The sequence below is a fragment of the Mustela nivalis genome, assembly GCF_964662115.1.
Source record: "Mustela nivalis genome assembly, chromosome: 2".
NCBI lineage: Eukaryota > Metazoa > Chordata > Mammalia > Carnivora > Mustelidae > Mustela > Mustela nivalis.
In genome coordinates, this window is record NC_139021.1 from 78,259,387 (window position 1) to 78,276,803 (window position 17,417).

Genomic DNA, 17,417 nt, shown 5'->3' on the forward strand with positions numbered 1-17,417 from the left:
CAAGCCAGCCACGGTACCAGCGGGGGGAAGCAGGGCACCTGACCTGGGCTGACACTAAGGGGGCTTCCTGAAAGTGGTCAGCCTGGTGCTTCTTCCATAGGCCTGAACGACAACTCATGCCTGAGATCAGGTGACTGAAAGCATATATAATATATGACAAGCAAGCTTGTGAAGCCCTGTTTATGGAGGAGCAGACAGGAGTTTCAAGAGTCAAGTGATACACTTCTCAACTATGACTATTTGATATAAAACAAGTATGAGGCCCCTGGGTGGTTCATCAGTTAAGTGACTGCCTTTCGCTCAGGTCAGGATCCCAGGTCCTGGGATCCAGCCCCACATCAGGCTCCCTGCTCCGTGGGGAGCCTGGTTCTCCCTCTCTCTCTGCTGCGCTCGCTTGCTCTCCCACTCTCAGTCTCTCCCAAGTAAATCAATAAAATCTTTTAAAAAAAATTAAAATTAAAAATAAGTATAAAAATATTCTTCAGATGACAATTAAAGGTTGGACTATTTTCTGCTTGGCTAAATTTGGTATTAGAGTCAGGGCCTTGAGGTCAAGCCTTTAAATGTCAGTTAGTTTTATTCAGCTCATTCTTAATTTCCAGGAACAATGATTTATTGAATGAGTACCTTTATGAACAAAAACACCCAAATGCATAATTATCAAGTTTGTGAGTCATATGAACTGGAAAGGCAAGATGTGTAAAACAACATTTTTAAAGTTTTGGATATTAAAAAGTTGTACATGAAAAGATGACTCAGGTCACATAAGTTTAGAGAATCCTGGGCTAACCAAATAAGTAGTTTTCTTTACTGCAAAAGTTCCAGCCCTTACTACCTTGAGTGGCGGATTAATGTGCAGGGTGCTCCTAAAGGTACTTAACCACTCCATCCTTTTTTTCTAACTATACCTTGAATAAAAATGTTCTTCAAGATACACTTCGGATTATACCAATACAGCTAAAGTGAGGAAAATTCATCTGCTTCTCTGGGGTGGGGAGAGTATGTGTGCGCATGTGTCTATGTATCTCAAAGAGTGGTTATCAAATATTTTACAATATAGCGTGTAACTCTATAAACAAAGCTAATTTTATATAAAATGTGCTCAAACGCTGCACTGAATTGGCAGTTTCTTTTATGCTCAATTTAAGTCACGGGTAGGAATAAAATAGGAATATTGGTATAATCATATAAAGACGACTTGTATAATTTTTGTTGGATAGAGTCAAAATAATTACCGAGTTAAATATAATGAATGTTGAGTCATCTTTATGAGTGCTTCAGAACCATTAAATTTTAGAACTGAAAATTTTAATTACTGCTGAAATATCTCATTTAAAAATCATCTGAAGGCATTTCCAAAACTTCAGTTTTCTGCTTGTGTTTTTAATCCACCCTTAGAATAGACGTGTCATACAAACAAAATCTTAAATAGCTGCAAATTAACATGAACCACTTTAATGGCATCTAAATTACAAACACATTTTGAATATAAGTGGAGTCCAAAATAATGAAAATAAAGAGCCAAGCAATCATGTTACATTTAATATTAAATAGTTCACACTGGATACTGAATACTGCCCATCCTCTATGTAGGAGTAAAACTATACCACAGGAACAGTCAGACTACATCTCTCATTTGTAAGGCTCTCCTGTAGTGTTTCTACAGTCACTTTAGCTAGAGTAACAGAGCAGTGAAATTCCACCAATGCTAAATCCTTTCCAAGTGTCTGTGAGACCCTGAGCACAGCAGACTCCCTCCCATTGGACAAAGGGGCATCTGTGCACCATACCTCCCTCCGGGCCACCCCATCGCTGCCCTTCTGGCCATCTCCCTTTCCCTGTCTCTGTTCTGTGCAGGCGGTCACACTCTGCTGGGAATGACCCGCAGAGGCGGGAGGTGGCCTCAGGGAGACACGGGTTCTAGTGCAGGCTGGAACCCTGCTGGGTCCCTGCAATGCTGCCTCCAGCTGGCCCCACTCAGGGTGACAGGGAAGAGCATCAAGGAATAGCCCTGGAGTTAGGGGAGAGACAACAGCATGACTGACAGGAAGTCCTGAAGCCAGCCCCAGACACGATACCAAATGAGATTTTTCAACCATGAACTATACAGTTACATGTGCATTTCAATTCACAACCTTCTTTTCCTTCAGTGCCTGTAATAACCACATGAGTTTGCCGAGGTGGGTGACATTCTTGCTTTTTTATAAATGAGGAAACTGCGGCTTCAGTGACACAGCTAGAAAGGGGCCAACCCTGGATGGTAATCCCGATGTGGTGGCTACCAGCCAGTGGGACGTGCTCGGACTCGCCCAGAGGATGAGGAGGGCTTCTCCGAGCCCAGGAAGCTACTTGTCTTCCTCCAAAACCATAAAAGGCCTTACTTTTAAGAGCCTAACACTAATCTACAGGTTAAAATGGCTTTTAATTTACTATAAAATTTGGAACTTCTGCCTTCAAAGGATTAGAAGAGAGCTCTAGTTTAACTCTGAACTAAAGCTCTGGAAAATCACTAACTTTTCTGCCCAAAGATAAAAGTGTGGCTAGGAACTGGCATTCAGGTTGCTGCTCACAAACATTATCCCGTTTGAGCATCAAAATCACTCTGTCGGACAGAAGCTGAATTCAAGTCAGTCAATCTGCTTTTTTGTCACTGGGAATGAATGGGGTTTTCTAGGAACAGGAAGAAAATTAGCCCACTTTCTGCCCTGCTCTGAAAATTTTCCCAAAGCCACTTAAAAAGAATAGCTTATATGATTTAAAAAAAATTCAATCTACTATATTTCAAGGAATCTAACACAGTTCATTTCCCCAGTTTGGTAACACATCACTCTACTTCTTAGGAAAAGCACCAGGTGAAGTAATAGGTTTGTATCTAAGGACCACGTACTTGAAATAACGTGTTTATACAAATGCATGCATGCCCCCCCCCAACACACACACCCTAGGGCATAGAGTTGAACTGATGTAAACTGAACATACTTTTGATGTACCTCCACTGCTTCATAAATGCTTGGAAAAATTAGCCTAATTGTTTATACAAGACTTGAATTATGTTTTTACATGTGTTAGCTTTCCAAAAAGTATATAGAGGTAATCAGACTGCATTCCTGGTCAGAAGACTCTCCTATCCCTGAAGTTCTTCTGATAAAAGGAAATGGAGAGGGGGCCAACAGAACCTACTGCTACTCTGGCTAGGGGAAAAACAGAAACCACCTCAAATTTAACACACTCCAAAGCCTAACACAGTAAATGGTGAAGCGCTTCCCAGGTCTCCGGGGCCACAAGCACGAGGGTGCCTCCACCCCCCAGGAAAGCAGGCCTGCCTCCCCAATTCCCACAGCAGAAATGCCCAAAAAAGGCAGGGTATCATGGTAGAGCTGACTTACAACAAGCAAACTAAAATATACACCCGTTCAAAGAGTCTTAGACTCTTACACAGTTCCTCACTGTGTAAAACATCAAATATCATCAAGTAAAACATCAAGTATTATCTTTTACCAGACATTACTCTCTAGAAGTAAAAGTAGGAAAGATAACGAATTTGCTCAGGGGCCTTAATGAGTTCATTTTATTGCGTCTCCCTTCCCTCTTTTTTCTTTTTCTTCACCTCTTTGCATAGTGTTTTCCTTAGCAGGCTCAACTCAGTAAGTCTCAGTGAGTGAGAAGCTACAGAACAAATCCCCAGTTCACAGGCGTTTGTCTTCCTTATTTCAAGTTAGCTCTCAGGTGCCTGCAGTTCTCAAAGAGGTGTCTGGGGGCTGGAATTTGGCAGCAGACCTCCAGACCCAAAGCAACCCAGCTTACCTGGGATCAAACTCAGCAAAACACAAAACAGTGCTTCTAGAGTGGGCAACTGTTCTGCAGAAATAAATCCTATTCAAAGACACTTAAGGATGAAGACCAAACTTGCATACTAAAATAGTTAAGTTCACTTCAGTAACTTTTTACTGTACACGAACAGTGCACTTTGCTGTCACTGGTATACCCAACAACAAATTTGATTCTTGAACTGGAAAGGTGAAACGCATGCAGTTTGGCTCTGGAAAAGCAACTGATACCAAGTTTGCATTTAAGTTTCCACCACTCTCTAAATATGTAACTTATTATGCTATTCCTATGAATTTAAAAAGTCAAACTCAGTAGACTGAAAGGAAGGTGTGTCTCTAGCACTGGCCAGTCCCAAGGGTTCATGTAGAAATGGAAATAGAACAATCTTTGAGGGGAAAAAATCAATTTATAAGGAGGTCAGTGATAAAGCTAATTTATACACTCCAGGCAGGCAAGTTCTCCGGAACCCAGAGACTGAGTCTAGCAAATTCCGTGGGCTATAAATGGCTTAATGATAAACTACTTTGGTCCTATAAAAATTTCTTCACTTTTTATAGGAGACAGAATCCTAAGATGGCTGAAGGATTTCCACCTTCCGGCTGGAGAGGGATCTGTGTCTTCCAGGCAACAGAATACAGCAAAAGTCATGGAACTTTGTAGTTGTGATTAAGGTCCCAAATCAGTTGGTTTGAAGCTACTCAAAGGGTAGATTTTTCCTGGATAAGCCTTGCTTAACTAGGGAAAGTTTGTAAAGAGGATGTGGGCTCTCTATGAAGGTCAGAGACTCTCTGTTGCTGGCACCCAGGGAGCAAGTGACCAGAGTGAGGGGGCCACAGTGGGGGAACCCAGCATGCTAAGAAACAGCAGACAGCCTCTAGGAGGGGAGCGCAGCCCCAAGTGACAGGCAGAAAGAGCTGAAGCCCCTCAACGTACAGTCACAGCAAACAAATTCTGCCAGCAGCCAGAATGGTCTGGGAGATGGATTCTTCCCCCGTCGAGTCTCCAGATAAGAACACAATCCTTGCACCTGACTGTAGCCTTGCTGCAACCCCGAGCAGAGGACCCGTGAAGCTGTGCTCAAACCCTGACTCACAGAAACTAGGAGATAAGAAAGGGGTGTTGTCTTATCCATGAAATTTGCAGTAATTTGTTACACAGCAATAAACAACAAATGACCCCTCTTCTCATGCTAGACATTGATCCTTCCACATAACGACAGACAGCACCCTTTGTGTGTACCTTTGTGAAGCTGCCACTGCAGCTAAGGCTGAGAACTTCAGTGCCAAGCACTGTTCTGGGCTCACAAGCACCTTGGGAAACTACCCCATCCCATGCACAGGAAAACTAAGGCACACAAAGAGATCAAAACATTTGCCAAAGTTCACAAAAAGCTGGTTAGAAGAGGAGTCAGGGTTAAACCCAGGCAACCTCTCTGCAGAGCCTGCGTCTCAGCCATCATACCAGCTGCCTAACCCCTGACGCTCCCACACTCCAGGACGCAGGAGGATGAGATGGCAGGAGAGCTGGGGGTAAGGTAATGATGGGGTGGGGTGGGGTGGGGTGGGGTGCAGAGAAGGGAAGGAGTGTTGGGGGCACTGGGACCTGCTCAGACGACTCAGAGAAGGTGGCTGCTTCAGGAAGGCTGGAGCCCAACACTGTTTCCCAGTTAACTGCCATAGAGATCATCACAAGGATTTTTCTAAGAAAACCACTCTATTTTCAAGTAAAAAATGTAAGAAACTGCACTATAAACAATATTAAAGGTTCCAGATATTTTAAAAGAAATTTTATTGCATTTTAGAAACAGTCTGTTTAACACTTAAAGGGGATGGTGTCCCGATGACTCCTTCCAGCTGGAATTACACATGAAACAGAAGATACCAAGGCAATTAAGTATTTTATAAACACTGCTGAGGGGTCAAAAAGAGGGAGGTTCATTCACTGACTAATAACGCAGTAATAAACAAACAGCAATGTTATGCAACTGAGAAAATTATTATAATTGAATCTACACAGCTGGGCAAGAACAGAAGCCTGGTTATGTATATTAAGCTCACAAATGCTTTGTGTGGGTAGGTTTTAGTTTCAGAACTGTTTCAGATTTGAGTCCCTTTTATAAAGTCAGATTTTTTTTTTTCTTATCTGAATACAATTCCGTAATTACGGCTGTAGAACAGAAAATAACTTAATGAACTGCCCCACCAATTTTTGCTCTTCTGTTTATACTACAGAGAAATACGTGTGTACATAGTAATTGGGAACTTAAACTTTCTTGAGATGTACTCATTTTAGATGAATACATTGTACCTTGTTTGTGCAAAGCAATATGAATAATGAATGACTATGACTCCCTAGCATACTGGAGGGAAAAGCCCAGAACAAAGTAGCTTTTCCCATTTTAACATTTAGTTCCTGCTGTGTTCTTGGAGTTTCCTTCACACCTTGATATCTTCCCCTTTGCAGAAGATGGGCAGAGAAATACTGCCAATTACCATAGTTAAGTTTACACAGATGTGTCACAAGAGAGTGACTTCTATATTTCCCTTGAATTGTTAAAGTCACAGCATTTAGATTAGAGAAACATTATTACTCTCTTGGGTTCAAGACAAAGCTTGGTAAAAGTCCACCATCCTTCCATCAATTAAATGTAGTTAAAATGCAAGCCAAAACAAAGCAAGTTTCTTTTGAGAAAATATTCTAGCTAGGCATTATCCTTATTACTACATGGCATTTTTTTTCCTTAATTAAGTGACTAAATCTGAACAAATCACTGATCTATGTCAAGTTCCCATCTGCATAAAAATCTAACTAACTTCAAACACAAATGGATGATTAGCTAACCATCAGGGCAGAGGTACAAATGTATCTTCAACAGGCACACATTTTACATCAATGATATCTATTTTTATGAGATAAAAGTACTAAAGCTTTAATGGTGGCAATTAAAACAGCCAAGAGTTTGAGTAGCTCGATGGCTGAGTCACAGACCTTTTACCTATAATGGGATCCATTATATCCCTGAACTCCGTTTGAGGGAGTAAAAGAGGAACAAATTTTTAAATATGGTTATAAAACAGCAGTACCCTCTGAACTAAGCTGTTTTAGTTTAAACTGCCGTTTGATTTACCCTGTGTCTTACTGTCAACATCCACTCAGCAGCCTTCTTTATAGTTCTTAGATACTTGTGTCTATTTGAAAATATTTGAACAATTTGAAAATGCTTCAATGAGGCTACTATGTAACAATTTATATTTAGGCAACTTGTTTCTACTTTAACTTTTTATATTTAAAAAATCCATGTTTTGAAAATGTGTAACTTGAGATGACTTTTGACAAAATCCTCATTTGTACCTAAAATGTCAGTATTTATATTTTAATATAAATATAAATTGCACTTTCAAAGTACAATTCAGAGGGAACAAATAATTAACTATTCACAATAAGATGGTGCATTTCAGCAATACAGAACATCCACCAACAAAGGAGTGGAGATTTTTCATGATATTTTATAACATTACTATTTCAAAGTATTAGGGTAATAAGATCTGTGGTTACAAAACATAATAATCATATGTCTGCTAACACTTCTCTAATTCAAGAACCTAAAGATGTTCTCCTTAAGCTTCTCTTATAGCAAACTCAGAAATGTAAATAGAAATGATCTTAGGAACAGCCTCTCAAGTTTTTGTATCCGTTACCACCATCATCTCCAGGGACAGCTGGCAAACAGGAAACAACACGCAGAACGGATTTACCTCCAACCAGGAAAGACCAAACTAAGAGGGATGGCGGGGCAGCCGGAGTGGTCGCGGCCCAGATGGCCAAGGTCCTCAGGGTTATGCGGGTCCGCAGCCCCCACTGAGTACGCCAGCATTAGACAGAGAGCGCCAGACGCGTACTTGGGCAGATTCCTTTCTGTGCTAGCAGCTCTTTTTAGACAGGTTGTCAGAAGGAAGAACAGCAGGATGGACCCAAGGATTCAGTATTAGGGTTGGTGTTTGACCATTTACTCTGTGGGGCTTTAACAATCAAGTGGGAAAACAATCATCTCAAGATCTGTGAGACGGACAAGCCGGACGCACTGATCTATAAAATCCCACCTAACTCCGCAGCTCGGGTCTGCTATTACAGCCTGACTTCAGTCCTGCTCAAACCACAGCTACTGCAACTTGTCTTTTAAAAAGAAATGAGTGTTTGTAAAGATGGAGCTAGAAAACGAAGATGGTTTCAGAAGGAAATACTAAGAGAGTTTCTCGGATAAATACAAAAAAATGAGTAAAACCGATGTGAAAACCTGCATTAGCCAGCACAAAATTAAATAAGATAGACCCAAATTACTGTAACAAAATGTTGAAGTGTACAATTTCCGTTCCTGTAAAAAAGGGAAACTCTCAGAACAGTATTTTCCAATACTAGAGAATCTCATTTCACAGACATGTAACATCTGCTAGGTTTTCCCGCAGTAAGCTTAGCTTCTGCTCAATCTAACGGCCCTAAAGTAATGTGTCTTAAACATCTCCGTCTGCACAGAATAATAATGTTTGGAATACAAAATGCATTCATGTCTGCACACTTCTGAAGCTGAAGATCCACACCAAATAAACCACGGAAAGGTGACAGGGAAGAGGAAGCACGGGTAAGGCAGAAAGAACAAAAACCCCAAGTCATTCAGCATGAGCCCCAAGAAAATGACGCTGTCTCATCCGGAAACAGTGTGCTGACACTTCTGGGCAGGGGGGCAGAGTTGAACTGAGGGAGGGAAGGAAGGAACTTCCGGGGACCCGAACCCCCCACAGCCCAGGTGAGGACGCAGGCTGCAGCAGCACTGACGGGCACTACCAGAGCCCTGGGAGCCTCGCGAGCCAGGAGACACCAGTTCAAGCCAAACTCCAGGCTGGCTTCCAGCCACTCCCGGACAGGGAACACTCTTCAGTAATTCAGAGAAGTCTACCTGGCCCCTTCCAGAAGTCTGCCACAAAGAACCAAGTAGCTCTAGCCTCCAAATTTATCTACCAACCCACTTCCGGATCTGCCTGTCACCTTTACACTCTTCTCTCCACCTACGGCATCCTTCCACGGCCCATTCAGTTTTTCAAATATTTATCGACCCTTACTTGACCCCACATCTTCCTCCGGCTCTTGCCATCTTTTCTGCTCCCCTTTGGGCAGAATCCTCAGGACAGTGACCATATTTGTTGTCTTCCTCCTCCTTGCGTTCACTGCCATCTTTGCTCTATGTAGCCACTCTAATATTCTCATCAAGGTGATCTCCAATGCCTCCTCTCCCTCTCAGTGCTCCTCACCTCACAGCAGGACCTGACACAACTTCCCACTCCGAGGTTCTTCACGCGATCTCCACCTCCAGGACAGTCCTCTCCCTCCTGCCTTGCAGGCTCTTTCTTGGCCAGTTTCTCGTCAACTTCTCCACAAGAGACTTCTGAGATGCTCCAAGCTTCCATGTTTGGATCTCCGCTCCATGCAGGCTTCCTCCTTTCTTCAGGTTCCACTGCTTTACAGAGCACCTACAGACTGATGAAACCCATAGTTCTTTCTGAGCCCAGACCATGCTCTTGAACTCGACACCTCTCTATCCAACTGTCTACTTGATATATTCACTTCGATGTCCTAACAAGCATCTCAAACTTAATGCATTCTGAAACAAATCCTTAATTCTGTCCACCAAACTCCAATGCCATACATTATTACTCTACCAGCAGAAGCAGCCAAAAACATGAAGTCATCCCTGACTCTTCACTTAGGTCTCCTTCGATCCAATCTGTTAAGTCCCGTTGGCTGCCCCTTCCACTCTCCCAATAATCTCCTGGTCCAGGCACTGCAAGACCTTGTCTGTATACATCATCCTCTATAACTGACCCCTGGTTTCTAACTTTGTCCTCCACCCCAGTCTATTTGCTGCATAGTCTGAGGGATCCTTTAGAAATGTAAATCAGACTATGTCACAGCTCTCTTCAAAACCTCCAAAATTTGCTCATTTCATTCACAGTAAAATCTAGAGTCCTTGCCATGGCTACAAGACCTTAAACGATGTGAATGATATGGACTCCTGACGCTTCCCTGATCTCATCTCCTATAATCCTCCTTTGTGCTCTTCCACTCCCAACTGCATAGATTCCTTATTTACAGACAAACAACAAAGGACAAAGGCAAGGCCCTTTGCACAAGCTGCCTCTGCCCTTGGAGCTCTTTACCCAAAACCTCCATGGCTATCTCCCTTGGCTTCCTTCAGGATGGTTTAGGCAGTAACAGACAAACACAAATGTAACACAGTGATAATACTTGGCAATTTTAGGGAAAGGACAAACAGGAGCTCATTGCATTATTCCTTCAACTTTTCTATAGCTTTAAAATTTTTCAAAAAATCAAAGTTGGAGAAGGGAAACCTCTGTGCTACCACACCAGTATTCACCTTACACCTCGTCATTGACCATTCCTCCCTCATTTGCAGCAAATCCAGATACTTGATTCTACCTGGGACTCGATTTTCTTTCAGCACCTTAAAATCAGCAGCCCAAAAATCCAACGCACTTTATTCCACCAGCTTGCTTTCCTATCTTGGTTACTGTCACTATGACTCCCACTCACCCAACCTTGTCTGTCCCTCTCCCTCACTGGACCCTACCCACACTTCTCCTTCCCAGTCCTCCTGCCGCTGGGCTCACCTTGTTCCGTGTGCTCTCTGTATGGGGATAGAGAGGTCGTTCGAAAACACAAACTACCTGTGCTGCTTTGCTCATACAATTTGTCAACGATCCCCACCAATGGCATTTAAAACAGAGACTCCCAGTGTGGCTGGCCAGGGTCCTTGCCGGCTCCATCTTTCCCATCACCTCTGCTCTCTGCACCTAACACATGCGCCGGCGCAGGCTAACAAATACAGTCACAGAACACACTTTGCTCTCTCCCAACTTAGTGCCTGTAGATGTGTCACCCCCTTGCCTGGAATGCCCGTTCCTACTCAATCTTCGAAATATAACTAAACCTAATCTCCTCCTGAGGCCTGATCAAACACTCTTCCGAGGCCAAGGACTACTTACCATGTTGCTTGACTACTTACTGTGAGATCCTTCTAGCCCTCTGCACTACAGTCCCGAAGGAAAGCACGTTATGCTCCTGTTTCTATGTATACACAGTGTGTGCATGTGTGCGCGTACGCGTGTACATGTCCCTAACACCTAAAGCGGAGACTGACACCGCAGGCTGAGCAACCACGGAGTGAATGTCAGAGTCTCCCCAAGCCTCACTTGGATGTTACACAGCCATCCCCCGCCCTCCACCATCACACCTCAGAGCTGCTGCACCTCCGTGGTACCCAGAAGAATGCCTTTGGCCACTGTGGACCTAAAGAGTGTGGGCACACATAATGCACACTGGACTGATTGGTCCAAGGCAAGGCTGAAACGTCTGTGGTCCTTCAGCAAGGCCTGGGTTCTGTCTGCACAAACTTCTCCAGCACTCTTTTTCCCTGATTCAACCATCCCTTTTCTTCTTGGCCCTGAAATAATTAAGTACCTAATCCCATACAAGTCTGCATTTCTCTCTCTTCATTGCAGTTACATTCCTGTGTAACTGGGGCTTTTTTAAAGGGAGAATAGCTTATTTTTATACTTCTACAACCTCACAGTGTCTGGCACATCATAAATGCACAACAACATTCACTGATGAATGAATGAATGAATGGACGGATGGATGGATGAGATCATCACCTCACCTCTGACTATCCTAAGTAGGACTCAACAGACGACAAGCACTGCCTCTCTACTGTGAACTCATTGCAAGCACTCATCTCATTCCCACAGAGACAGTGCCCAACAGAAGCACTCCCTGGAAAGAGACCTAGAAAATTCTCAGTTTGACCTCTAAAAATGAAAACAGTACCTTTTCTAGGAATTGCTGAACTATTATACTTTGTATCAAAAATAGCTTAGAATTTAAGAGTGTGTACATTTTAAAATAAACTTTAAAACTCGAATGGCTTACAAACTGCAAAACACTTCTCAGTCATTTTAGATGGAAGGTTGAAACATGTTTGCAAATTTTGACACATATATGTTTCTCCTGCTGGCTCTGACCACAACCCATCTACTGGTGGGGGTGTGAGACTGACCATCTATCTTCCCTTGAAGTCCTCGAAGGGAGTACTTGAACCAGAGAGAGGGGGAGAACCAGAGAGGACACCTGAATGGGCGGTGGGCAGAGGGGGAAATGGCTGGTCCAGGGAGCGGGTGCTGGGTGTGCCACAGAGCTTCCGTTCCACCTGCCAGGCCCCAAGATCACACAGCCCCAGATGAAGCTCTGAGCCACGGAGTCCAAGGTCCTACTCTAAACCTCCAGTCCCAAAACCCAACTCACCATCCTAACCTCCCGCCCCTTGATTCCTGAAAACAAACAAAAAAATCTCGTGTTCTTTTTCCTGAATTCTTCAGCCCAGCAGTTTAGCCACCGCTCACAGAGTACCCAAGAGGGCAGCATGGTGGTCCTACTCCCCCTCCTCAACCTTTCCATGCACACTGCTGCTGTCTCAGTTCCAGACCCGTTACCTCTCAACCCAGTCCTCCTGAGGCTGAGGCCATCCGCTGCCCCCGCTGGCAGACAGCAGCTACCAAGCACCTGGGATGTGGCAGGTCTGCCCTGAGGGGGTAAAACGACACCAGGGCTCAAAGAGTTCAAACAGCAGCAGCAGCAAAAGGAACCGACCTCTATCTCATTCAGATTTGTATATTAAATAGTATTTGTTGAAAGAATATACAAATATTACATGCTGAAAAAATATTTTGTAAATATTATAAAATCACTTTCACTATTGTTGTTTTTTATGTGACTAGACAATTTTACATGACACATGTGGCTCACATCCTGTCCCCCTGGACAGCACTGCCCGGGGCACTGCTCAGCTTCTTTGCTGGCCCCACCCGTGCAGCCTCACCTTCCCCACATACCCGGAGCAGCTGCCCACTGACCTTCAGACCCGGCTGACTTCCACCTGTCAGACACGACACAGCCCAGGAGGTGTCTCCTCCACAGGGGGTTCCTGAATGTCATTCTCCCCACAGCTCCCAGACCTCTTCTCTCTCACACCTGCCGCAGCATACCACACTGGACAAACACCCTCAGAATACATGTGCCATGCACTGAGGGTACAAAAGAAGATGACAGACAGAAACCTTGATCTCACTCAGCTCGGAATACACAGGAGGGGGGCAGAGTATTTCAGTAAAAATATTACAGTAGCAGTGATAATATTACAATGTGACATGGACAGCAGTTGGACTTTACAGACACTCTGTGTAGTCAGCTACAACTGCGAGCACACTACATGTATTACCTCACTTCATCTTCCTGACAACAGGATTTAACAGGGTCTAGTAGAAGTCTCATTTTAGAGATGAGAAACTAAGGCCCAGAGAAGCTATGCAGTTCACCCAAGATCACACAGCTCATAAGGCAGAGAACCAGGACTCCAAGGCCACGCTGTCCAACACTGTGCTTTACTGCCTTCCAAGATGAAGGATCACAACATGGGGAGAACATGACCCACTGTGGGGGCACAGAGGAACAGTCCAGAGCCCACACTGGTGAGGTAAGAACAGGCTTTGCAGAAGAAGCCATTTCTAAACTGCAGGTGACTATTCTGGGCCAAAAGCCTGGAGATGAGAAGGTCTGAAAGAACTGATTATCAGTTCACTGTGCCTGGGGAGAAGAAAGCAAGGGCTGTATCTAGAAGAAGACAGGGCTTTGGTTGTTTTTTAAGAAGGAACTTTTTAAGGGGCACCTGGGTGGCTCAGTCAGTTAAGCGTCTGGCTTCGGCTCAGATCATGATCCTAAGGTCTTGAGATTGAACCCGCCAGGCTTTGCTTGCCCCCAATCCCCACTCATGTTCTCTCTCTCTCTCTCAAATAAATAAAATCTTTAAAAAAAAAAAAAAAAAAAGAGGAAGAGGAGGAGGAACTTTTTGAGAGAACCTGCACAGAGAGTTCATGAAGATACAAGACTGGTGAAGACCCAGAGGAGACAGGCCCCCTCCCATGGTATCTGAAAGGTCAAAGAAGGGAGTACTGCAGTCCTCATTCCTTATCCAGATGAGTCTAGGCAGAACCTCACATTTCTTACCAAAGGGAAACCGGGGCATCCCCAGTCCTCAAGAGGAATTAGCAGGCAGATACTCTCTACCAGCCCTGGCCAAGGGTTTCTGAAGATTTTACTAACTCCACACAACTGAGACATGCATCTAAACTTTTAAAAAAATGTCTGATTACAAGGTTGTGAAGTAAAAATATTATGAAACCACCAACATAAGCACTTCCCCAAGACCACAAGGCAAGTATACCAACAGGGCTTCAAAACAACCAAAAAAGCACATATTTCCTTGGGGGGGTGGGGCGCAGCTGGGGATGGGGCAGAGGCAGGGGGTGTTAAACAACTAAACAGCTAAGCAAACAGGATATACTTAAGTGGATTGCAAAATTTACATCCATTTTAAAGATGAAAGAAATGCTTTTAAAAGAATTTAAAAGAAATGCTTAGCTTGCCAATTCAAGCAATACCATAGACTGCCCTGCCCAAACTGCCCCTCACCCCGCCACATTCATTCTCCTTCACTTTTAGCAAAAGAAGACAACAGGAAAGTGGAACAAGCAATGCACAAAAACTGGTATGATCCCTTATCCAAGAGCGTCATGGGAATCTGATTGCTCATCTTGACTGAAAGCTTTCTACTAATGTGTGGTACCTTGGAAGTGCAGCACTGCTGTTTTTTAAGCAGACAACCTCCCATAAATATTTTCATAAGCTTTAAGATGGCTATTTTTCACATTTAAAGATGGTCCACTGGGGCGCCTGCGTGGCTCAGTCAGTTAAGTATCTTGATATTCTCTCTGCTCGATATTCTCTTTCTATCTCTAAAATAAATAAATAAATCTTTAAAAAAAAAAATGATGTCCACTGGAAGAAAGAGAATAGAAACCAAAAGTCAATCTAATCCTAGTCTTGCCACCAATGAACTATAACCATTTTATCGTTAGCTTTTATACGCTATTCATTCAATATTCACATTCACTGTGCTGAGCATTGCCCTAAAAAATGTACATACATTCTCTTCCAAGGTTACAAGTCTGAGAACTTTAGAAGGGATTTTCTTATTCATCTTTGTGTCTCAGGAGCCAATACCACCTAGTACATGGTAGATGCTAAGTGCTATTATAACGACCTCTCAGTGAACTACTACTCGGATGCAGACTTCTGTTAAAATTCAACAACAAAAGAAGAATTAATTCATTATGCTGTATGGAAGCATATAAGAATATGAAAAAGGTGGACCTCTAAGACTGAGACAGGTACAGGGCATCTGGTTGGCTCAGCTGGAAGAGCACATAACTCTTGATCTCAGAGCTATAGGTTCAAGTCTATAGCACTGGGTGGAGTCTTCTTAAAAATAAAATCTTTAAAATAAAGACTGAGACAGGCAAGATTCTGTCCTCATCTTATTCAGCCTCACGTGACATAACTGATGACTCCCTCACTCCCTGCAACCCTTTCCCTACTTGGTTCCAGGATGCTGTTCCACCTTCCTGACTACTCTTCTCGTCATACTGTCCTGGATCTCCTGGTGTAGAGTATGAAATAAGGGACTGCACAAGGGTCCTCTCCTCACATTTCTCTCTTACCCATCCACTCTAGATAACATGGTCCAGGCTTATGGCAGAAAATGCCATCTGTATAATGACAACTCTAATTCCTCCCCTAAATTCTAAATTCCCTTACACAACTGCCCATCTGAAACCTCTACTTGAGTCTCATTAGTAAGCAGCTCCAAATTAACATGTCTGAGTGAAATGTGAGTTTTCTGCCCTAACCGCTTCTCTCAGTATTCCTGAACTCCCAACTACTCAAGCTGAAAACCTCATGTCTCTCATTCTCTCAAACCCTGTTTCCAATCCATCAGTAAATCCTGTCAGCACTACATGAAATCTGTTCTCACTTCCTACTACCACAACCCTAATTTAAGCCACCATTATATCTTGCCTGATCAACTGTCCCCTTGCACTACCACACTGGCCCTATCCAGTCCTCATAGAGAAGAGCAGTGAACCTGCTAAAATACACAATATATTATATCACATTGTGCTCAGAACTCAATAACTTTCCAACTCATTCACAAGAAAATTCCAACTCCATACAATATGGCTTACAATGCCCTACTTGATCCGACCCCCAGTTACTCCTGCAACCGAAGCTCCTACCTCTCTTTCACTCACTATACTCCAAACACACTGGCCTCTTTGCTGCCCTTCAAACATACCAAGCACACTCCTGCCTCATGGCATTTGCACAGGCCATACTCACTTCCCTCAGATGTTTGCATAACTTGCTTACTCCCTTTACTTTATTCAGGTTTTCTGCTCAGTGTTACCTCCCAAGGAGGCATTCCTCAACCAACTTATCTACAATATCACTCTCTATAGTTCACTATCCCTTCATTCAGTTGTATTTTTCTTCATAATTAACAGCACTTAATATTACACACACACACACACATACACACACATTTTGAAGTTACCTGGCTGGTTGCCTCTCTCACTAGAATGTTAGCTTCATGATCACTGCTATGCTCATAGCTATGCCTAGAACAATCCCCGGTATAGAACAAGCAGTAATAAATATTTGTTGAGTGTTGTTCAATTGATAAAAACATATAGATGAGAGAAACATCTACCAAAGAAAACATCTCTTAAAGAACAGTGAAAAGGCACCTATATGAGTTTTGGAAACCCTAAGAGCCAAGTGCATTCAAGAAAAATAAAGTAAATAAAAAGTTACACAATAATCAATTTTATCAAACCTAATAAGAAGAAAGAAGGTATTAACAGGAAAGGTATAGTATGCTAAGAACTCAAAGGACATTCATTTAGCCATTTAGCCAACAAGGACCAAAGGATACAAGGGATCAAGGAAAATTCGACCAAGAAGGGGAGCTCTGCTATGCAGCAGAGGTACAGAAGAGGCTGGATGAAAGTCCTAAATAAAGTAAAACTCAAGGAAATCAACCTTTGTTCTCCCTGCACTATGAATCTGGACTTCCATGTACGCTGACAGCAAAAAGAGGCAGCAGTGGGAACTGTACATTATGTAAATAATGTAAAGCTCTGCATGGCCTCCACAGTCTTCACACACCCAAGTACCATCTTGTTAAACTGCGTCAATCCCAAAGATTCTAATCAACTCTGAACGTCTATATGTTCTAGATTTCCAAAGCTAGAAGCCTCTGTAAAGCCCTAACCCAAACAAAACGGTCTCTCTCTGTGCCATCACCGTACCTAAAGAGTACTCCCTCTTCACCAGCATTTACTACATGATGATACAGACACACGCTTAACCTCTCAGTACCAGCTACAGGCGAGCTCAGAGGCAAGGACAAGGTACTGTTCATCTTCACGTTTTCAGCACTTATTGCATATGCATCAGTCACTGAACATGTGTGGTGAAGGAAAGAAGTGAATAAACAACGACCCCACCAAGACCAGCCACCTTCCAAGGTCCACCAGGGCAACCACGCTCCTTTCTCAACTACATAG

General features: G+C 43.2%; 1 protein-coding gene across 13 annotated transcripts in view; it reads right to left on the reverse strand.

The window, feature by feature from the left end:
• The window catches only part of CHD7 (chromodomain helicase DNA binding protein 7), a 186,911-nt gene that overhangs the window by 88,580 nt on the left and 80,914 nt on the right, over window positions 1-17,417 (reverse strand). The window contains exon 1 of one of the 13 annotated variants that reach the window (XM_082719362.1): window positions 9,132-9,359. The exons of the other annotated variants lie outside the window; for them this stretch is intronic. Within the exon in view, the coding sequence (XP_082575488.1) occupies window positions 9,132-9,287 (156 nt within the window). The 5' untranslated portion in view covers window positions 9,288-9,359. Of the gene's footprint in view, window positions 1-9,131; window positions 9,360-17,417 lie in introns of those variants that run through there. 13 annotated transcript variants of the gene reach the window in all.